Genomic DNA, 23,321 nt, shown 5'->3' on the forward strand with positions numbered 1-23,321 from the left:
ATTTTTAAAATAGTTTCCAATGGGCCCTGGGTCAGATGGTCCCATGGGTGGATTAGGAGGAATGGAGTCACATCACATGAATGGCTCTTTAGGTAAGGCTTTTCAATTTGATGTTTAGAATAAATTCATAACAAAACCTTAATTCTACCTAGTGCATATTACAGTTTCCAAAGTTCTTCCATAGCCAGCTACTCATTTTTAAATACTTCAACTTTTACCTCATACAGATAGTTTAATTGACATTTTATTGGTTATAACTGTAGATGACTTGAAGATCAGAAGTGTGAGAATTGTTCTAGTTCATATTCACAGTTATTTATTTTAACCTATAGAAATCTCATGTCTTACCATAAAAGGAGACATTGCTTCTGTGGGCACGTGTCATGCTTGCCCAACCCAGAAGGCTGCAGTATTCTTGCAGCTGTTTGTTGTTGTTGTTATTGTTGTTGTTGTTTTGTCTCTAGAGTTCTGTGGACACAGTTTCAGAAGAATCTCAGTTCTCTCCAAGAATTTCTTAATTTTGTTTTTGCATTTTTATGTTTGCCTCCTTTTTAACATAAAATTGTTAATCATATTCTGGATAATTTGAATGATTCTCTTTTAAGAGAACACTGCCTACATTGTCTTCGTGATAAAGACCATTTCAAGTGACTGATGGTTGAAAACATACTTTATAGGCCAGGCGCCATGGCTCACATTTGTAATCCCAGCACTTTGGGAGGCTGAGGCAGGCAGATCACGAGGTCAGGAGATCGAGACCATCCTGGCTAACATGGTGAAACCCCGTCTCTACTAAAAATACAAAAAATTAGCCAGGCGCGGTGGTGGGTGCCTGTAGTCCCAGCTACTCGGGAGGCTGAGGCAGGAGAATCGCTTGAACCCGGGAGGCGGAGCTTGCAGTGAGCCAAGATCGCGCCACTGCACTCTGGCCTGGGTGACAGAGCAAGACTCCATCTCAAAAAAAAAAAAAAAAAAAAATTAGCTGGGCAGGGTGCCGGGCGCCTGTAATCCCAGTTACTCAAAAGGCTAAGGCAGAGAATCGTTTGAACCCAGGAGTCAGAGGTTGCAGTGAGCCGAGATTGCTACATTGCACTCCAGCCTGGGTGACAAGAGAAAAACTCCATCTCAAAAAAAAAAAAAAGAAAAAGAAAACATACTTTATAAGTGATGCCTTCTTACCATATGAAGCTAAATAGCTGCAAGGTGAATGAAAATTTTAACAATAGTGAGAAATACAGACAAGTGTTGCAAAATGGACTAGGTCATACCACATACTATAGTTATATTTGTTTTGCATTCACATAGGTTAAATGCAAAACAAAAAAACACTTTTTATGTTCGTATATGTTCAAGTAACATGACCATAAACTAATTTAAAAGTTGACAATGGGGATGGGAGTTATGATTTTTTTTTTCTTTTGGAAAGGGTTCGTCTTTTACTTAAGTTGGAAAAAATATGTTAATGAGTAATTTAGGTTATATATAAGATTTCGCTTCCCGACCTAAGGTCAGGAAATGCCTCCCTCTGATGCTTGGAAAATCTTTCAATAACGAAATTATTTGCAGTACACTAAGAGACTTTTGAGCTTTTAAGAATTCATACTTATTTTGCCTAGATTGCAAAGTCTTGATTTGCACTGTCCAATTGCATTAGCCACTAGCCATGTGTGACTATTTAATTTTAAATTAAGTAAATTTTAAAATTCAGTTCTTCAGTTGCACTGCCACATGTCAGGTACACAGCAGCCACTTGTAGCTAATGACTACCTTAATGAACATCACAGAGAAACATTTCCATCATTGCACAAAATTCTATTGGACAGCACCATTCTTGAATTTTATTTTCCAATTTATTGCAAAATAATTCACTTTGCAGTATTGTTATTTGTAGAACCATTCACAAAAAGATGATATTTGGTAAATAGTTAAAAGGCTCTCATTATCTTAGTCACCAGAATAGAATTTTCAGAAGATTTTTACCTATGCTTGGCAACTGGCTCATTGCTTTCTATAATGAACATTACTGTACATATTATATATACACATATATATGATTGCATATATGCATTCGGTATTTAATAATTTATTATGCCTACTTATTTACAACTTATATTAATAAGCCCTAGCTTTATTTGTAATGTTGACTGAATGCTATGCTACTAAAATGTTATATTATTTTTATGCTAGGAAAATTAATTGTAAGAAGTTAAATTGTTTAAAATAAAGTTAATATTGTGGCAAAGATCTGATTATTGTTCTGTTACCTAATGTATGATTCTATTTCTTTTTTTTTTTTTTGAGACAATCTCACTCTGTCACCTACACTGGAGTGCAGTGATGTGATCTCGGCTCACTGCAACCTCTGCCTCCCAGGTTCAAGTGAATTTCCCGCCTCAGCCTCCTGAGTAGCTGGGACTACAGGGGCCTGCCACCACGCCTGGCTAATTTTTGTATTTTTAGTAGAGGTGGGATTTCACCGTGTTTGGCCAGGCTGGTCTTGAACTCCGGACCTCAAATGATCCACCCACCTTGGCCTCCCAAAGTGCTAGGATTACAGGCGTGAGCCACTGCACCCGGTCTCTATTTCTTACATAAGAAAAGAAATTCATATTGATTGTTTATTTCTTCCAAGGATCAAAATAAAAATATAATATTTAAAGACATTTTTAGTTTTGAAGAATTGTCAGGAATATTCATTGCTGTCAACTTTTTAATATTAATACTTAGCTTTTGGTTATTATAGTAAATTATGGTTTAAAATATTGTCAAACATTGTCGCAAGTGTTCATTTTATATTTTATCAGATTTACAGCATCATTTTCAAAAAATATATGTAGATATCTCTATATATGTTATATATACATTTTTAAATTTTTAATTGGGTAGGGTATATAAAATGGTCTTTCTAAAATTTCACATTTAGGAATCTATGATAACAACAGTTTTCTTCATGCTTCCATAAAAAAAAAAACGATTGGGAACTAAGGCTAGAACTCCTTGCATTTTCCATCAGATGGTACTGATTCACTATACTGTATAAAAGAAGAGGAATTTTTTCAGATTTAAAAACTCAGGAGCTATATGCTGGAAAATACATATAGTATACTTCACTTATTTAAATTAAAGGAGTGTTTCATTTATAAATGAAATCTTACCTAATAAAGGCTTTCTTCTTATATTTTGTTTCAGGCTCAGGAGATATGGACAGTATTTCCAAGGTGAGTGCTGTGTATTCTGTGTTGTTTTTAATCAGAATTTTATTTAACATGGAACTCATTAAAATTATTAGAGTAAATTTATGAATTTTGTTTTTGAACAAGAGTTTGAAAGTAGAAGACCAGGTATAATTAATTGGAAGTTAAGAATATTAATGCATATTATCTGTGGGAAAGGGTAAAATAGGTCTTTTAAGAATGTTCCTAAATATGCTAAGATTCATTAATAGGACATACTGTACATTATTAGTTGACACCCAAGTAATAACAAATTTAATCACATTAAGATGTTACTTATTTGTAAAGCAAACTTACAGAATTTAGATAATCTTTTGAAAATGTAAAGATGTCTAAAGAAATGTGAGGAGAGATGAATTTGAAAAAGTGGTTATTATATATCATAAAGGCATTGCATTTACATATCCAATTCATCTTGCAAATCTTCATTAGGAAATGCTGATTTCCACAATAATTATTCTAGTCCCCAAAATAGAGTAAGAAAGTGATTAGAGGAAAATTATATTAGTACAAGCAGGAAAGTGAGCCTTCCATTAGTATGTGTTTGCATTTTCCCTCTTTCAATAGTTTGAGTATCTAAAATGAATCCTTTACTAAAATGCCTTATATTTTTGAAGAATAGTACCTAAATACTATTTAGGTCATGAAGAATTTAAAATAGTTCTCAGTGAATCAAATATATTTAGAATTACTGATGAGAACTAATTATTTGCTACCACCAGAATGATTCTCTTAGAAGTCTGCTCTATATCAATAAATAGAGAAATTCATTAAGGGATGACTTTTTGAAATTCTATTTCTAATTTATATTTATGTATAATAATGTAAAATTCCTGCTGCCAAGAAAAATAAAATAAGATTGATTGAGCTAAAAATCATTTTAAATTAAGACTTCAAGTTCTAAAAAATATTTAATTGGAATTCTGGCATTATAACTCTACTGCCTGGCTGCTTTGCCTCACAAGCTCCACATGTATTTTGGATGTTTATGTTTAGAAACAATCATGTTTACAAAAAATCAGAAAGGTCTTTTTTTTTCTAAAAATAGATAAATATTTATAATGAGTACTAGCTTACCTCTGTGAGAAATGGTATTTATGAGGCCTGTTTTCAAAACAAAATTCCCTATGTAACTTTATTAGAGCCTTCTCTCTGGGCCTTTGCAAGTCAGATTACCATGATTGTGTTGGCTCTCAGATACCTCTTTTTTTTTTTTTTTGATGGAGTCTTGCTCTGTTGCCCATGCTAGAGTGCAGTGGTGCAATCTCGGCTCACTGCAACCTCCCCTTCCCGGGTTCAAGCAATTCTCCTATCTCAGCCTCCTGAGTAGCTGGGACTAAAGGCTCATACCACGAAGCCTTGCTAATTTTCGTATTTTTAGTAGAGATGGGGTTTCACCATATTGGTCAGGCTGGTCTCAAACTCCTGACCCCATGTGATCTACCCGTCTCGGCCTCCCAAAGTGCTGGGATTACAGGCGTGACCCACTGCACCCAGCATCTCAGGTATTTCTAACAATTTAATTAGCCAAATTGTGCTTTGTGGTCACCAGTGAAATTTCTGATGTCATATTTGAGAAGCATATTCTTGTATCTACAGATGGATTCTTAATTACAGAAAAGTATGATCATCAAGATAGTTTTAGGCCATCTTCCTAAAATTTTTACTAACTACCTAAAACCTTTTACATAAGATAGATATAAACAAAATTCTGTATGGGAAAGTACTTTATAATTTATAAAAGTTTAAAATTTTTAAAAAGTCATAATGATTAATTAAATGCCATCTTCTAATCTGCCCTCAGATCGGTTGCTATTCCTTCTGTGCTTACTTTCCCATGCCTGTTTTCGGATACAAGTTTTTCCACCATACCATGCCCACTACTCATAACATTCTCTTGCCTAATGATGCATTGCTTGTGCTCTAAGCAGTAACTGACCATCCAGTGTGTACTTGTGTGTGCTGGGTATTGCCTTCTGCACTATGGGGACATAGAAAAGACTTCTTAACAACAAACACGATCTCTGTCCTCAAGTGGTTTATTCTTAGGCAGGAGTTCCTTCATTCAGTAAATGTTGACGCCTACTGAGGCATTATGCTGGGCTCTAAAAATCCAAAGATAAACAAGATATGTTCTCTGCCCTCAAGAAGTTCAGTTTAACGAGGAGATCAAACGAATTGGATAAATAAAAATTTTTACAAAGCAAAGTTAATATGCATTTAAATTACATAAGATTTATCCCCCTAGTCATAAACATGCCACTTAACAATGTACTAGAATTGACTAGTTAAATCTGCCTTCAAATGAGTTCCTACGCGTCTCATTTCTACACCACCTCTGCTCCGGGTTCATTGGCTCTGGGCTCTAAGCTGGCCGACCCTTGGGTGATAGTACCATTAGTGCCTGTTGCACCATAGTCACTTTTTCTCTTAAGAGCATCGGTAGCATCGTGCACATTGTATACCCCCTGCCCCAGATTCTTTCTCTCCCTGCCTCTTTCCACTCCCAGACTAATTTTTTCAGTCTTTGACTACGAGGTGTACACAGTCACAGTCACTAACTCGCTTTTCCCACATTTCTTCCTTTTCCAACACATGTTCAGCTATCTCATGAAGCTTTCTTCTTCCTTTTGTTTTCCTGGAATCATTTCATTATCATTCATTTCCATCCTGTTTTTTTCTAGTAATTTTGTTTGTGAATCAAAAGACAGCCTTGACCATTATCACTTACTTTTTTGTGTCTTTTTTTTTTTTTTTTTTTTTGAGTCAAGAGTTTCGCTCTTGTTACCCAGGCTGGAGTGCAATGGTGCCATCTCCTCGGCTCACCGCAACCTCCGCCTCCCAGGTTCAAACGATTCTCCTGCCTCAGCCTGCCAAGTAGCTGGGATTACAGGCATGTGCCTGTAGAGACGGAGTTTCTCCATGTTGGTCAGGCTGGTCTGGAACTCCTGACCTCAGGTGATCCATCCACTTTGGCCTCTCAAAGTGCTGGGATTACAGGTGTGAGCCACTGCGCCCTGCCATCGCCTGGTAATTTTCAAAGTCCCTCTTAGGTCTCTAGCCACAGCTCTATAGTTCTCCAGTTAAATCTGTATTTCATCAAGCACCAGTATCACATATTTAAAAAAAAAAAAAATTTACTCCATTTTAAATGTTGTGTATAAGTACTACTTCAATTGTTTTTCTACTTTTTATTGCATAGATACTCTATTTTATCCATTTTATATGTAAGATAAATAAAGAGTACTGAATTGAGAATCAGAACGCCTGATGCTACTATAGTACTTACAAGTTGCAGGGACACGTTACTTAATCTCTCATAGGCATAGTTTGCTTAGCTGTAACATAAAGATTTTAGTTCATTCCCTGCCTACTTCATAAAATTGTTGAGAATCGAGTGTGAACATATGTTAAGGGCTATGAAGTGCTATACAGACACTAAATATCTTTCTTCTCATTAGCTACACAATCTTTTGTGGACAAGGCTAGGAACTCACACTATCAATTGCACTTTGATGGCACTGTTTCAGTAAGCAAAATGAATTCAAAGCTTCCAATGAAGTTTCAAAATTATTTCTTGCTCAGTTGAGCATTACCGAGTAAAACTCATGTGCCTCTTTCTCAGAATGCAGAATTTATATTTGATTTAGAAAGCTTTTAAAGATGATATATGAAATTCCTTTCAGCCCTTTAATAACTGAGGGGTCACCCATTTAATCAATGAAACAAAAATCCTTTTCCTTGGAGTTGGGGTTGAGGGTAGAGAGAAGTATATGGTTTGTTTTCTTTCCTTCTTTCTTTTTTTTTTTTTATTTGACTCAGAGTCTCGCTCTGTCACCCAGGCTGGAGTGCAGTAGCACAATCTTGGCTCGCTGCAACCTCTACCTCCCAGGTTCAAGAAATTCTCCTGCCTCAGCCTCCCGAGTAGCTGGGATTACAGGCGCACACCACCATACCCGGCTAATTTTTGTATTTTTAGTAGAGACAGGGGTTTCACCAGGCTGGCCAGGCTAGTCTCAAACTCCTGACATCGTGATCCGCCTGGCTGTGCCTTCCAAAGTGCTGGGATTACAGGCATGAGCCACCGCGCCCGGCCGGTTTGTTTTCTTAGAAGAAAAGCAGCTAAGGAAATTCTGCAGTTCGTATTAACATATCTCACATTTATATTTCTGAGTTTGAAAAAACACATGTATGTGAGAAGACAAGCTCTGATCATATCATGTTTAACAAATTACCAAGAAAGTATTTTCAACCTGAAGCATTCTGACCCCAAGAATTTTGGCTCCAGTTAGAGATCCTACACCATTCACAAGGGAGCTGGTAGATGACTAGAGATCTACACCATCATCTCATGTGTGCTGACCTGAGTTCTAGCTCATTTGTATCCACTGGGAGAATGATTGACAGTTTGTTCTTTGAGGGAGCTAGCAGAGTCAAAACAACACTCTAGAAAACTCACTATTGGCAGCCTGTGAGAAAGCAATTCAAAATCCACTACTTAGAATAATGTCATTATTATTTTATTCTAATTATAGGCAGAGCCACAGTTTCTATAAATGTTCACTTTTTTAATTTGAAAATGGAAAAATTTAAAATTTAAAAAAGTTTTAAAAGGTTTGAAACAATTTTTGAGGATGGGAGAAGGGATAATAACTTACTAATTAAGAGAAGATATGAGCTGGGCACAGTGGTCCACACGTGTAATCCCAGCACTTTGGGAGGCCAAGTGAGGAGGATTGCTTGAGTCCAGGAATTCATGACCAGCCTGAGCAACATAGTGAGATCTCGTCTCTGCAGAACATTTTAAAAATTAGCCAGATGTGGTAGCACACATCTGTAGTCCTAGCTACCCAGGAGGCTTTGGCAGAAGCATCACTTGAGCCCGAGAGTCCAAGGCTGCAGTGAGCTGTGATCTCACCACTGTATTCCAGCCTAGGTGACAGATACCATGTCTCAAAAAAAAAAAAAGAGAAGAAGATATGAAATACCTGCTAGAAGAAATCAGACCAGGAAGTCCAACAGGGTTAAACATGGCAGCCAGAGGAAATTGTGTTTGTGGTGTATTATGTGTGTGTGCATATATGTGTGTGTGTGTATATATGTATATAAATATTCATGTATGACATCATAGCTTAAGAGAATTTCCAACTTGAAGAAATAAGTGAGAATGTAATAAAATTTCTTGAAGTTGGTATCAGTATAATCCTAACCATATTTTTTCAAGCAAAACTCTTAAAGTAGGGAATAAAGTACACATTCATTGAAATAACTGTAACCGATGGGCCTAATGTATCTAAAAGTAATCTTGTACTCTTTTGTGCTGAAGCAAGTAGAGTGCCTTTTTGACCAACCTAAGTCCTTTTTATACATCATATTCTTGCCTTATTGATGAAACCTACTGGACATAATACACAAATACAGCTACAGTTAAATGAAGCATACACACAATTCATTCCCACCTACCCTCCTTACCTGTTCTGGGATGGTTTTTGGTACCGCTATCTTAGCTGTCCCTCAGATGCCAATATTGAATATGCCCTTTAGCCCATATCATCATGTCACTCAGCGATTACGGACAGCACAATTTTCTTAAGATTTCCCATTGAGGAGCTTCTGTTGTTTTCTAATTTTGCAGAGATTACTCTAGTTAAAAACAAACCAAAAAAACCCAATTGTCCTATCACTTCAGGCTTTTCAAATATGGTCCAGTAGGCTGAATAGGAATAGGTTTCAGAGATCTGATTTTATCTCAGTTTTGTATGTTGAATGTATCCTTTCAATCTTCCTGTTACTGTCCTTAAATACCCGTCCCCACCACACATACACACACACAGAAGAGTATAATGCTGAGCCACCATGCTATGAAGAGGTTGCGTGTAAAACAGAAATAATAACATTGGAAGTATTTTGTGTGTATTTAAACATTAGCAATGCAATGTTACTTTCAAATTGTAAGTATTTAAAAATCAATACTTTGAGTTAGGAATCAGGTTTGAAGTTAGCCAGACTTTCAGAATTATAAATCAAGAAATGATATATGGCAAATGTGCAGCAAAGATTTAAAGCACCCTAACTGAGTCTGAGATACGCTGCTTCTCTCATGGTACCTTATATACCACAGGGGGTATGAATGTTACACAAGAATAAGAGGGTTCATTTTACTCTTTTGTTTGACTATGTAAAATATGCAGCTTCCAACTGCATCCTTGAATTTTCTTATATATGTGTGTATATATTAGATTGTATTTTATTCTAGTATTACCAATTTCTCCATTATATATAAAGTGACAGAAATCCAAAAGAATTTATAAATTATGAGTAAATCTTACAATATTTTTTATAAATTCAGTTTCCTTTTTGAGCTAAGTCAGCATTATCATTCCTGTTTTCAAGGTACAGTTTATTTAACCTAATAACTTTAATAATTAATGAATTCTAAAATAATGCAGTTAGTTAAATTTTACTTAATTTTTTCCCCAGGAAATCAAGATATTCAGATTCATTTCAAAGTATAGTTGCTTTTCTATATACTTGGATAACTAACATTTTTCAGAGAAAAATTTATCAAAAAAAATAGAATCCTCTTTATGCTATTAAAGTATATTTCCCAAGTCCTTGGGGTTTCTTGACACAGAGAGCTCCAATGGACTTCAGAGGATCCTTGTTCTCAGATCCTCCCTGCGGGGTGCACAGCAAGACAAGACACAGTGTATTTCTACCAGCTCATCTGTCTGTCTCTGCTTTACATTTTAACCATTTTCTTCTGGGAATAACTCATTCATGAAATGTTAATTTTTATGATACAAGTTGTTGTAGTTAAGACAAAATTCTCTGAGCAATTTTCTTTAAAAAAAAATCTAAAAACTAATTCCAAAACAATGTAAATAGGAATGGCTTAGGAAAAAGTAAGCCAGTAAGTAAGTAAGTTATTTCTTCCATTTGAAATAACAACTAAAAATGTTTAACTCTGAAGTTTTTTTTACAAGTTAATGAATTGGACCTTCAAAGAATTACAGTTATACTACTGTATAAACATGGTTTATAGTCCAATGTCATTCTACATTTCCTATTGATGTGGAGTATCAGGTATCCTGCCATGGCTAAAATTGTGCGGTAATAATGAGACTAGCAAATTTAAATAGAATATGAAGCAATGCACTGCTAACTTGGTGTTCGATTAGATTGCTAATAACAGTCATTTTATCTTCCAAGGAAAGTTCCAAAGTAAATCTACTCTTAAACTAATGATAGGAAAATATTCTAAAGCAGTTTTCTTTTGAGCCTCCTTTTCCTCTAAGAGTACATAATAAATTCTCAAGTCCTAAGGTGTCTCTTGTTCTTAAGTACAGTTGTTAGCTATCTTTCTTTTTTCCTTAAAGTTCATGTAAAAATGGTTGAAATAGTGTTATCTGTATACTGCATGTAGAATTAAAAGGAAATGTTTATTAAAACAGTGACCTTTCAAAGTTTGGTTAGTGAAATGACTAAGGGAGTTATTGTTCCATCTTGCCTTATCAGTGGGTAGGATCTCTTCATCATGCCCCTGCTGGGAATGTTTTAAACTCTCCAGAGTTTTAGGAACTCTATAAGCTGAGGGTGGGAAATTGAATAAATATTGATTCTGAAGCTAAGAAAATAGTTGTGGTAGGTTATTGGGGGTTTTTTGATTGTTTTTTAAATTTTCATTTGGGAAGGCATTAGTACTTGTCAAAGTGCAAAGAATGAAATAGAATACATGGTAGAAGTCTAAGATTAAAATTAGAAGTATGCTTTGTCCTTAGGGATGCTGTTTCAATATTCGAAACAGTACAGTGCAAGAGGGAAATTAAAATTTTCAACAATGCCTTGTTTTCTAAATCTTGTTTACAGAATTCTCCCAATAATATGAGCCTGAGTAATCAACCGGGCACTCCAAGGGATGATGGCGAAATGGGGGGAAATTTCTTAAATCCTTTTCAGAGTGAGAGTGTAAGTATTCCCTTGACTATATTATACTCAGATTTTATTTCTGAAGCTCTTCTGCTAGAATAAATGCATAAAGCCACTTTTACTGCTGTTTATCTAGAGTTCAACAGGTTTATCTTTTAGATAAGAGAAACTTTAAGTGGAATATCTTTGAAAATAATTTTTAAAACAAACTTTTTCTTTTTTATTCTGTGTACATAGTTAGAAAAACCGTAATAATAGTTTTCTCATTGAGAACCTCCACTGTAAAGGAACAAACTGGAAACAGGTTGCCTATTTGATACTTTTTATAAGTTTTCATGCTACTAAAATGTCTCAGGTTGCTGCAAAACTAGGTCTGTTTCAGTGCTGTCCTCAAAATCTAAAAAGTCTGTTCTTACTTTATATAGTAGACCTCACTGGACTGAAGGCCAAATTGGCGGTCTGTTAACCTGAGCTGAATACCCAAGTCACTGCTTGCGTGTGATTGTACTGTTACACAAAAGTTCATTCCATATCTCCATAGAAGTAGACAGAACCAAAAACAGAAGCAATAAAATTCATTCATTTAACAAGCAATTACTGAGCACTTACCACATGCCAAGGCAATATGCTAGGTATTGGAGAGACCAAAAAGACAAAATGGTGCCTTTTCTCAAGGAGTTCTATGTAATATAATGATTTTTTACATTAATATTTCACATTAGAAACCCCAATGGAATTTTTTAAAATACAGTTTCCCAGAACTCTCCCTAGACTTAGTGAATCAGAATTTCCAGGAGTGGGGCTGGGCATACTTGAATGTGGAAAAGCTTTGTTACTGATGCTGGTGTACATTCTCTGCTAAGAACCACTGAACTGGAATGTAGCATAAAAGATTTCAAAACCCAAATGAATTTCATCTTCACAGGATTCATAGCATCCTTAAAATTTCTTACGGAGGACTCAGAATCATAAGAGAGACTACCCTCATTTTGCCCAACTCAGCATTTACCAGAGGTGATACCATAAGAATTTGAAGCACTGGCTAATAGCACGTCTACCTTTATACAGAGTGGCTGCTTTATACAGAGTGGCTGTTCCATTCCCAAAACAGAATACAAGATTGAGTGCTCTGTGGATTCTTGTAGTTCTGATATCCACATAGGACCTTTGCAGGGCACAAGACATCCCCTGTTTTTAGAGTTCGTTTCTGTTAAAATTATGCTGATCTGTAGTTTACTTGCAGGCAATATATGATTAGTGAGGACAAATAATTTTTTATGTGTAACAGTTTACAGTTGAAAAAAAAAATTTAGCCTGTCAGTGTTAAGGAAAAACATGAGAAGCTACATAATTTAAGTCATAATGCTTAAGATTATGGGAATTATTTTTTAGATCCTGGTTCTTTGAGTGGTTTGCTTCAAAACTATGGACAAATTAATTTTTCTATGTTCACTTTTATCTAATTAAAGACATTTATTTCCTTTTCGAGTAATTTTACCAGCAATAAAATGGTATAATTCAGTGAGGTATTTGATAATTCAATTCAGTTTAACATTTATTGAGCCTATTATATGCAAAGCATCAGGTTAAGACCAAGGTATTCTGAAATAAATATAACACCTACTTTCAAAGAGTGCAACCCAATAGGAAAAACAGATGTTGATATAACTAAAACGTGTCAGATTAATGAGTGCTATAATGTATATATAAGCCATGTATTTTAAAAGTCAGAGGAAATGATTAATTTGGAGTTGGAAAAAAACTTTTTTAAAAAGCTTCCACATGACTTTCACTTATGGGCAGTGACAAGAGGAACTCTTCCCTCTACTTCCTTCCCAGATTTGTCATTAGTGACTGCTGTCTTAACAGTTGGAAGAGGGGTACCAATTCAGAACTGGCATCAGAAAGCTCTTCACTGGGGCAAAGATTCAGATATGCCAGGATGTGGAGAACTTCCTTGCACAGAATAAGCCCCAGCTTCTCCCTTCAATCCCTAATGGACTATGCACATGGCAAACAACAGATTCTTCTGTGAATATGTGCATTTAGAAATGAGAGCAGCTGGAACAAGGCTTCTTCCACCCCTAACTTCTGGCTCACCCTCCCTGCCCCTGAGCTTAAGCGGGTTCAATGCTAGACTGCCAGCAGAGTTAACAGCAAACAGAAGTTCCCTGCTTTCTCTTCCCTCCTTGTCTCCTGTCCCCACCAGAAATGTTGTAAAAGGAAACATAATTTGATGGTGGACTGAGAAACTGCACCACCACCCTGGAGGGTAGTACAGCCTTGGAAGCAGGTACACACTGGCTTCTCCATTCTTCTGTCTCCTGAGAAGAAGGGACTTTTTATGAATGATATCATTGTTATGTGTGGCTTTCTTTGTCATATTACTATACATTTTTGTTTAGATCTTTCTATAAAATCAAGCAATAAGAGGAGAGAGGAAGAAAGACAAAAGAGATTTGGTGCTGACAAATGTAAGGCTTTGAAGAAGTAAATAAGCTAGTTATCCCCAATAAGTTAGCTTTGCTATAATCAAGGAAAAGCAGAACTCTTAATGAATTCAAAAAGAAAACATTGTTCAATAAATGAACATGCAAGTTCTAGTGTTTAATACACATAACTCTGAAAGCACATATTTTTGAGCAGTCTGCCTTTTAAGGATCTGTCAGGTTTTATCTTGAAGTTAAATCACAGAAGGAGGCCTGGGAAGGGAGCAAGTATCTATTGAGTACTCTTTATGTACTAGATACTATCCTAGTCTCTTCACACTCACACATGCTGCTTCATTCAATTAATATAGAAACAAAAATGCCCAGCCCAAAGTCATAAACCTTGCGGTGCCAACATGCTTGACAAAACAAAATGCGAATCAAAAAATGTTTCACTGCTGAGGTTGTTTTTTTTTTAAGATCACAACCAAGACCCTTTATTTCAAGAAACAAAGATGCCCCCTAGTGTTCAAACTGTAAAATGTTTGTTTTGGAAAGTATAGACTACAAAAAGCCTTAGTTCAAAAAAATAGTTTTTCATGCTTCTCAAGAGAAGAAAGTAGCTGGTCTGGTCTTATTTCCTGAATTAATTTAGCAAAATATTTTCCCATGGCACTGAAATATAATCAATTGAGTAAACATGACATTAAAATAATGGCATCAAATAGGAATTACAAACAAGATGGTAGATTATCTCTCATTCCCTTACCCCCTTTGTCATTTTCTGCTATTGTAAAGAAATCACATCAGCCCCAATTTTTTAATGTAATCATATAAATACTAAATTTATTTCAATTTATTTCACTTTTGTTTAGCTCAGGGTAGAGGAACTGTTCTTTATTTCTCTCTCTTTAAGAAAATAAAGTATCATACAGACACTTAAACAGAAATATAGTGAGAATTAAAGTGTTCTTGACATGTATAAACAGAAATTTATACACATTGTTCAAAGACTTCATGGAAATCTCTAGATTTTATGGTACATGAACTGGGCATAATAAGGAAAAAATCACAAGTTCATAGCAAGGCGTGCTATCTCATTTCACATTAAAAGATAAAATAAGTTGGTATACATTTAAAATAATATCTTTAAGGGTTACATTTTTAACTGAACCAAACTGTAATGCTGTTGACTGCTTTGTAAGAGCTATTTTATCATCTGGTTAGGGAGAGCCAGACTCAGAATAGTTTTGAAACAGGGCAACCTGATATCACAGCATTTTGGCATAAACATTACAATATGTCATCACATATTGATGCAGCAGTACAATAGAAACATTGAAGTGTGGTCTCAGTACAGTACACCATGAATATTTTATGTCTCTAAATATGATACTCCATTTAACACCTACTCTTCCTTTACTTCTGGAAAATTGTAAGCCACTTCTCTACTACTTTGAAGAATAGTAATCTATAGCAAAATTCCTTTTTGCTTGCCCATTCTGTGAGTTTTCCTAGAAATTTTGTTATTTCCCCTTATTTCATTTTTTGAAGTAGTTTCAGTAATGGTGGCCAAACATGAGCATTTTACAGCCTCAGGAGTGTAAATAGCACATTGCGTATGTAGACACCCAGGCATAAATACAAACTATTTTACTGTACTAAATATATTTAGCATAGCATCTTACAGTTATTTGTACTACTCAAAAATTAAACTTTATTAGATGGTTGCTCCTTTTTCTTTTCTTTCTTTTTATTTATTTATTTATTTATGTATTTTTGAGACTAGAGTCTCATTCTGTTTCCCAGGCTGGAATGCAATGGTGCGATCTTGGCTCACTGCAACCTCCGCCTCCTGGGTTCAAGCAGTTCTCCCAACTCAGCCTCCTGAGTAGCTGGGATTACAGGCGTGTGCCACCATGCCTGGCTAATTTTTGTATTTTTAGTAGAAACGGGGTTTCACCATGTTGGTCAGGCTGGTCTCGAACTCCTGACCTCATGATCCACCCACCTCGGCCTCCCAAAGTGCTGAGATTACAGGTGTGACCCACCATGCCCGGCCAGTTGCTCTTTTTTCTGAGTTGTTTTGTATTGCGTGGAGCTGATGCTTCCATTTTGACTGAATTGGGCCCTCATTTTCTCTATTTTTTCACTCAGTTTCCTCCCTGGGCCAACCTCACTCTTTTAACTTCCCAACAAATCAGTAACAAAGTATCATTTTTCTGTAAGATTGACTTAAAACATTTGAAATATCACAGATAAAAAATGTTAACAGTTGCCAGTGTTGAGATGATAGCAATAAATAAAAATGGTTGATAATAGAGTATATGCGTATGTATAGCTTGACATATATACATACTCTTAACAACGTATAGTATAATGAAGGCTATTCTATATTTTCAACACTATTTCCTAACATAACCTGACATATGAATGAACTGGAATAATATTTTTTTTTTTTTTGAGACGGAGTCTTGCTCTGTCGCCCAGGCTAGAGTGCAGTGGCACAATCTTGGCTCACTGCAACCTCCGCCTCCTGGGTTCAAGCGATTCTCCTGCCTCAGCCTCCTGAGTAGCTAGGATTATAGGCACCTGCCACCTCGCCTGGCTAACTTTTTGTATTTTTTAGTAGAGACAGAGTTTCACCATCTTGGCCAGGCTGGTCTCAAACTCCTGACCTCGTGATCCACCCGCCTCAGCCTCCCAAAGTGCTGGAATTACAGGCATGAGCCACCACACCCAGCCCCAGAAACATTTTTAAAAAGCATTTCCTTTGAGGTCCTTTCTGAAATGCTTAGTATCTTTTACTGGTTTATATTATTGACACAGTATACTCAATAAGATCTTTGTTTTAAAAGAATGATTGATTATCTAGCTGCCCTATTAATTAAAATTACATACAACTAAAATTTCAGTTCCTAAATTGTACTAGCTACATTTCATGAACTCAGTAGCAACCTCTGGCTAGTGGCTGTTGCAGTAAACAGCACAGAATTATAACATCATCATCACAGAAAGTTATATTGGACTGATGGAATCACCAATATTTATTGTAAATAACAGTAGCTGCGGAAAGCATAGATTAAATTTATCTGTGCCCATTTTGCCATATTCTCTGATTTTTTCTACTCTAGTAAAATCTTGCTAACCACTTATTTTCTTTTTATTTATTCTTGCCTCTAAACTTTTAAATACCAAAGTATAGTTCTGTTTAGCCACAGGCTCTGGATAGTTGAAGCATGCTGTCATTGTTTATAATGTGAGACGTGGAATCACATTATGTGCATGGAATCAATTGAGTAAACATATTAAATGGTATCATGTTTGTGACGATGAAATGGTGGGTTGAAATGTGATGTGATGAAATGGTACTCTGTTCCCCTCTGACACAGGGTCAGGGATCAGTTCCATGTCATCAGCATTTGTCTATGACTGGAGGTTTTGCTTTGCTTTGCTTTTCTGCTGCTATGATCAAGGGGAGAGGTTGTCTAAACTGAATCTCCTTTCTTGTTTCTGGCAGTTTCCCTCTTTTATTTTTTCTCCTATGATCTGTCTAAAAGTCTCCCCTTCTTATCACCATATACTCACTATAATCCTACATACAGGATCAGTTCAAGTATGTAATTTCACTTTCCTGTACTGAAACTCTGTAGGCTGTGAAGTGATTAACAAGTATTAATAGATTTTCCTTGACGTAATGCATGTTTATAGGATTAAACAATCCTCTTCCTATGGTCCAGTGACCCTTTTCCAGGCCTAATCACCCACCTTTCCTCAGGAACAGTGCATGTTTTTGGTTTGAGCCCTAATGACATCTGGCCCAGACATGTGCCAGCTGAGCCATTGCCCCTCTGTGCTCTTCCCTGGGGAGTCCTGCTTTCACACTATAATCCATCCGTACATCAGTACACACCTATATGTCTTTCTGATTTCTGCAGCCGGTCTCAGCTTGTCTATAATTCACTTCATTTTATTCTCTTTCTGCCAACTTTCTGAAAAGTTCGTGCTCGCCTACCCAGGATTATCACAGCTTCTGGTTAGGTTCCTGGAGCCTGGGACCAATCCCTTTGACTTTATCTGCCTTTTTCTAGGAGGCACAATTGTTATTAGTATGTTGAAAGGAATTGCCTTTTACCCTGGTCCTCATGGGTTTCCAATAAAACGTTTAAAAAATTTCAGGGTCCACATTTACATTTTAATTTAGAAACTGTCTTCATCCAAAGAGTAAATTACCATGTGGGATTAGATGCTTCTCCCCACAGCTCAGATAGTCTAGAGCTGTGCTACAGCTCTAGCTGTAACCACTAGCTACATGTGGATACATAAATAAATTAAAATTAAATAACATTAAACATTTAGTGTCTTGATTGCACTAATCACATGTCATATGCTCAGTAGGCACATATGGCTAGTGACCTCCAAGTTGGACAGCACAGACCACAGAACAAGTATGTCTTTGAAGAAAGTTCTCTTGCATGGTGCTGCTGTAGAACTTTTCTGTCACAGTCTATTCTCCAAGAATATGAGGGTACAATGGCACAATTAGCAAAATAGTTGCTCTTTATTTCTCTCTAAATCATTTTTGAAACCACTTTTTCCATATCTCTGAAACCCTCACCTTTTATCATTTGTCAGCCTCATCAAACTGACAAGTCCGCATGTAACAATGATGTTCCTACTCATGTGCAAAAATGACTGTGGATTACAGTTAGAGTCACAGGCCGAGCACAGGGTCTCACGCCTGTAATCTCAGCACTTCGGGAGGCCAAGGTGAGCAGATTGCTTGAGCCCAGGAGTTTGAGACCAGCCTGGGTAACATGGTGAAACCCCATCTCTACAAAAAATAGAAAAATTAGCCATGCATGGTGGCATGTGCCTCTAGTCCCAGCTACTGGGGAGGCTGAGGTGGTGGGATCACCTGAGCCCAGGAAGGTCAGGGTTGCAGTGAGCTGAGATCACACCACTGCACTCCAGCCTGAGTGACAGAGTGAGACCCTGTTTCAAACAAACAAAAAAGATTAGAGTCACAGATTATGGGCAAGATGCTTAAATGCTGAATTATAAATTAGACTCTTAAGTATTTTAAATGCTTTAATGAGAGCTTCCCGGGGCCAGCTTGGAGTTGTTTTTGTTTTGTTTCCCTACAGTATTAACCTAACACTTGCTGAGCACTTTCTGTGTATTCAATAAATACATGGTTTAAGGATTTTGTATCTCATCTTCCCCAAGCCCCTTTACAGATAGGGAAACTGAAGTCAAGACAGGTTAGGTAGCCTCCTCAGTTTACAAGCTAGTAGACAGCAAAGACTAGACCTCATACTTACTTAGTTATGATCCAGCCTTGGACTAAATTTACCAAAGGTTTTTACAAGTGCCTGCAAAACATAAATCTGTCTGGATGGAGGGAGGCAGAGGGACTGGGTAATGATGAGCCTCTGGGTGCAGGGAGAGGATAGGACTTGATGCTTTCCAGGGGAAATATTTAAAATTTCAGTACTAAGTTAAAGTCTGTATCAGTTTACTTTTTTTTATAGTTTCTTATTTTATGTTGTATGAGATGAAAAGCTTGCACATAAAAGATGATAAGAAATTAGAATTCATTGTTTCTATTGTACCAAGAAGAACCTTAGTGATCTCTAAAAGAATTGTTGTTAAAATATGGATTCTTCTTTCCTTCTAGTACTCCCCTAGCATGACAATGAGCGTGTGATCCATTACCAAGTCTCCTCATGAAAACCACAGTGAGTCAGCCCTTCACAGAACTACTACGGAAGAAAATTATTCATCACAGTGTACAGTTAAACAAAGGAATCTCAGTCACACCAAACCAACCTTTTTATTTCCTGCTCTCTCCCCTCTTTTGTGAAGAAAGCGGGTCCAAACGTGATTCAAACAACTGTACGGAGTGGCATATTAGAATTGCCCTAAACTGAACTGCAAATAATTATGTGTGTATGTATATGTGTGGGAAAGAGAATGTACTGTATATGTGTATGTTATACAGACATATGCACATACATACATTGACCCACAGGACATTGTAAAATATTATCACATGACATCTTAAGTAGAAATAAGTAGGGACTTTTATTCCATCCTTTTTTTCACGTTTACATTTTAATTATTACAAGTTGCTCCTGCCCCCTCCCTGAACTATTTTGTGCTGTGTATATCACTGCTTTATATAAGTTATTTTTTAAGGTGAACTCAGATGTTATGGTTTTGTAAATGTCTGCAATCATGGATAGGAATAAAATCGCTTATTTGAGAGCTTTCATTAAATTGCGTCTGATGCAAGTTATCCTGTGAATCACAAAGTGTACTGTCTCAAAAAATAGAAGAAAATGTGTCTTCGTCTTTATGTTGAATCAAACAATTTCTCAGTTACCTTCAGTGAAAAGTATTTTTTTAATTTTTATTTGAGAAAAACACTTCAAATCAGTAAAAGCTTAACTGGGGCCTCACACAGTATATTTCTGCAATAACTGCTTTAAACGGAGTTCTTGATTTGTTTGTCTTAGATGATACAGAAATCATTAAATAGCCCAAATCATTTAGACCATAGCAATAAAGTGACCGGGGTTGTCATATTTTTAGCAACATCTTTTCTCTTTAACATGATGAAGCCCAAAAGTGATAGCAAAAGCATTTGCTTGAATTTGTCACTTCTCACCAGGAGTACTAGAGGTAAATTTTTAATAACATACTAATGTTAAATGGTATCTGGTTTTTATTCAGACTTTTTGTGAGCATATTCTTATAGACACTAGAAATAAATACATAGAAGGAGACTTTGAGCACAAGGGAGAAGAGAGTTATTAGCACTCCTGAGGCCTCTGGAATGCTGCTTTTCTATCCAGGTATCTTGCTTGCTACCAGCAGAATTGACTGGTATTGGTTCTCACTGGCCAGGGAGCCCCTGCTCTGTTCCTGGAATATAAGGCTTTTATTCAGGAGCAAATCATTGATAGTAACTTTGCTTTATCTAGCCATTGACTTCAGCAGGCTAAAACTACATTGTGTAACTGACTGTTCAAAAAAGAATAAGTAAATTTTTTTTAATCTAATTCCCTTATGGAAAGCACCTTGCTCTATGGCACTTTCCAGATCTTTTGGGATTTTGTGCTTAATTATACATACATACACCAAAATCACAATAGAAAGATATGAAGACTTTAATTTTAGACTCTGAAAGATAACTGGGTGATCCTTTGTGTTAAAATTGTGATACAAACAACCATTGATAAATACCAACTATGAATCCAAACTCTAGAGACTTTGAAAAGCATTGTTTAATCGCAGGTAAGAGGAATCTTCTCTTTCCTTTAGGCTTATAGTCTCTAAAGTGAAAATTTGGCAGGATATAGTCATGCAGCTCATAATGACATTCCAATCAACCACAGACTGCATATACAGCAGTGGTCCTATAAGATTATGATACCATATTTTTACCGTATCTTTTCTATGCTTAGATACACAAATACCATTGTATTACAGTTGCCTTTGGTATTCAGTACAATAACATGCTGTACAGGTTTGTAGCCTAGGAGCAATAGTTTATATTATATAGCCTAGGTGTGTAGGAGCCTATACCATCTAGGTTTGTGTAAGTACACTCTATGATATTCAGACAAGGACAATATTGCCTGACAATGCATTTCTCAGAATGTATACTTATCATTAAGTAACACATGACTGTATGTACTAGTTCCTGATGACTTACTTCTCTCAAATTCATAATGATTTAGTCCTTGTAAAAATAAAGATTTTGCCTGTGCCTAAACAGGGATACTAGGCAGAACTGTTGAGAAAAAAAAGCTGAATTAAATTTATGTTGCAGATTTAAACTATCATAAAATGAGCCTCAGTTAATCACACACAGTATTCAGGTGCCTAGGAGTGCACACCGGAGAACAGTCTCATGCTGTCAAGCTGCAGAAACCTTTCATGCAAATTCAGATGAAAAGGTCTTTACCTCAAGCCAAGGTAACCTGAATGAAGGTGACAGTTTGTCCAGACACCTGACTTGACCAAGAAGAATTTTGACTTTCATATTTTATGACAATCATATAAAAATTGACAGTCCTTTGATTATTAAGCTTAATCTTATAATGCTAGAATTTTCAAACATTTTGTTGACTCTTCTCCATTGTTACTGATCTTGAAATTCTTTTCTTCGCCTTCTGAGAAGGTATTATTTCTTATCACAAAGAATGATGAATATGATTTTATCTACCCTTATTTTGGGGGTAATATGAGAATATGAATTGCATCATGATCCCCATTATTTCTAACCTAAAAGTAAAATTCGTTTTTTTTTTCAAGGCAGAGCAGTCAATTGATTATAAGTATTTATTTCTTTTTTCTTCTTGGAGCCCAGATTAAAAAGAGTTATTTTAGATTTTAAAATTTCCTGAAATAGTTGAAAAATTATTTTTGAGGAGAAAATTGTATCCAAGAAACCCAGAATGTAAGGATACTTGATTTTTATATCCAGATAATTCTTTCATGCACTGAATGGAAGACAGTATATCTGTATATTAATTTTTGTTTAGATTTTGAATCATTTAACCCTTATCCTTTTTTCTTGTAATAAGACTATTTAATGTTTTTCTCTTGTGTTTTCCATCTTTATCAATGCATTCGTGTTGGTCTTGATGTATACTACCTGTTCCTAGTGTTATTTTTACACGTCATCTCACAGTAATAATATCAGCAATTCTTGCTACATTGAACATATTAAATACACATGTAAAATGAAAAATTAAGCAGTAGGTAAAATCTTGTTACTCTGCTTTGCATTCTGCCTAACTCACTGCATTTGAAAATACATGTCAAATTCTTTCTGAGGGTATGTATGATTCTTAACTACGTGTCTTACAGCAAAGTTGCCCATGGGAACAAAGGCTGTAGGGTGTCATTGATCTTGTAATACACCACATATTTGATGGGTGAATCTTATTAGCACTCCTTTGAAAATGTTCCAGTATGGAGTCAGTTGCTGATAAAGAGGAAGTTCACAGCTAGGAATCCGAAGTTAAGATTTCTCAATTGCCGCCTGGGCACTCATGCCTGTAATCCCAGCACTTGGGAGGCCAAGGTGGGCAGATCACCTGAGGTCGGGAGTTCAAGACCAGCCTGGCCAACATGGTGAAACCCCCCATCTCTACTAAAAATACAAAAATTAGCCGGGCATGGTGGTGGCTGCCTGTAATCCCAGCTACTCAAGAGGCTGAGGCAGGAGAATCACTTGAACCCAGGAGGCGGAGGTTGCAGTGAGCCGAGATTGTGCCACTGCACTCCGGCCTGGGTGACAGAGCAAGACTCCATCTCAAAAATAGAAAAGATTTCTCAATTGCCAAAAAGATTAACAAGTAAATCAATTCTGCTCCCCCAGCCATGAAAAGTGCCCAAAACAGCCCTTTCCCTCCAGAATAAAATAAAGAAAACTTCCATTTCTATTTTTATGATTCTCTAAGATATCTGAACTCCATTGCATTTCATAGGGTTATTCAGTTAGCACTTCTGTGGTTTAAAAGACAACAAATGAAAATAAGTAAGTTCAGTTTGGGGCATGAAGAAGTCCCACATCTGTCTATATCTTTTCTTCATCATATTGTCCCTAGGAATGTATAGCAAAGCATTCAGAACTGCTCCTTTGGCTGGGGAAGTTTTCCACCGTCCTTAATACTATGAAGTCTTGATTACTTCTTCCGTGGCTTTATCCTTG

The 23,321-nt window shown here is 36.3% G+C and overlaps 1 protein-coding gene across 21 annotated transcripts in view; it reads left to right on the forward strand.

Moving 5' to 3' along the window:
• The window catches only part of SSBP2 (single stranded DNA binding protein 2), a 324,235-nt gene extending 304,362 nt beyond the window's left edge, over positions 1-19,873 (forward strand). For 18 of the 21 annotated variants that reach the window (XM_063810341.1, XM_063810336.1, XM_054684231.2 and 15 more), the window contains 4 exons: positions 14-92; positions 3,190-3,218; positions 11,103-11,201; positions 19,272-19,873. In XM_063810341.1, the coding sequence (XP_063666411.1) occupies positions 14-92; positions 3,190-3,218; positions 11,103-11,201; positions 19,272-19,301 (237 nt within the window). In that variant the 3' untranslated portion in view covers positions 19,302-19,873. The remainder of the gene's footprint in view (positions 1-13; positions 93-3,189; positions 3,219-11,102; positions 11,202-19,271) is intronic. The other 3 variants (XM_016953047.4, XM_054684228.2, XM_016953051.4) reach the window with 1 other exon arrangement.
• The last annotated feature ends 3,448 nt before the right edge of the window (positions 19,874-23,321 follow it).

This window comes from Pan troglodytes, chromosome 4, assembly GCF_028858775.2.
Source record: "Pan troglodytes isolate AG18354 chromosome 4, NHGRI_mPanTro3-v2.0_pri, whole genome shotgun sequence".
Lineage (NCBI taxonomy): Eukaryota > Metazoa > Chordata > Mammalia > Primates > Hominidae > Pan > Pan troglodytes.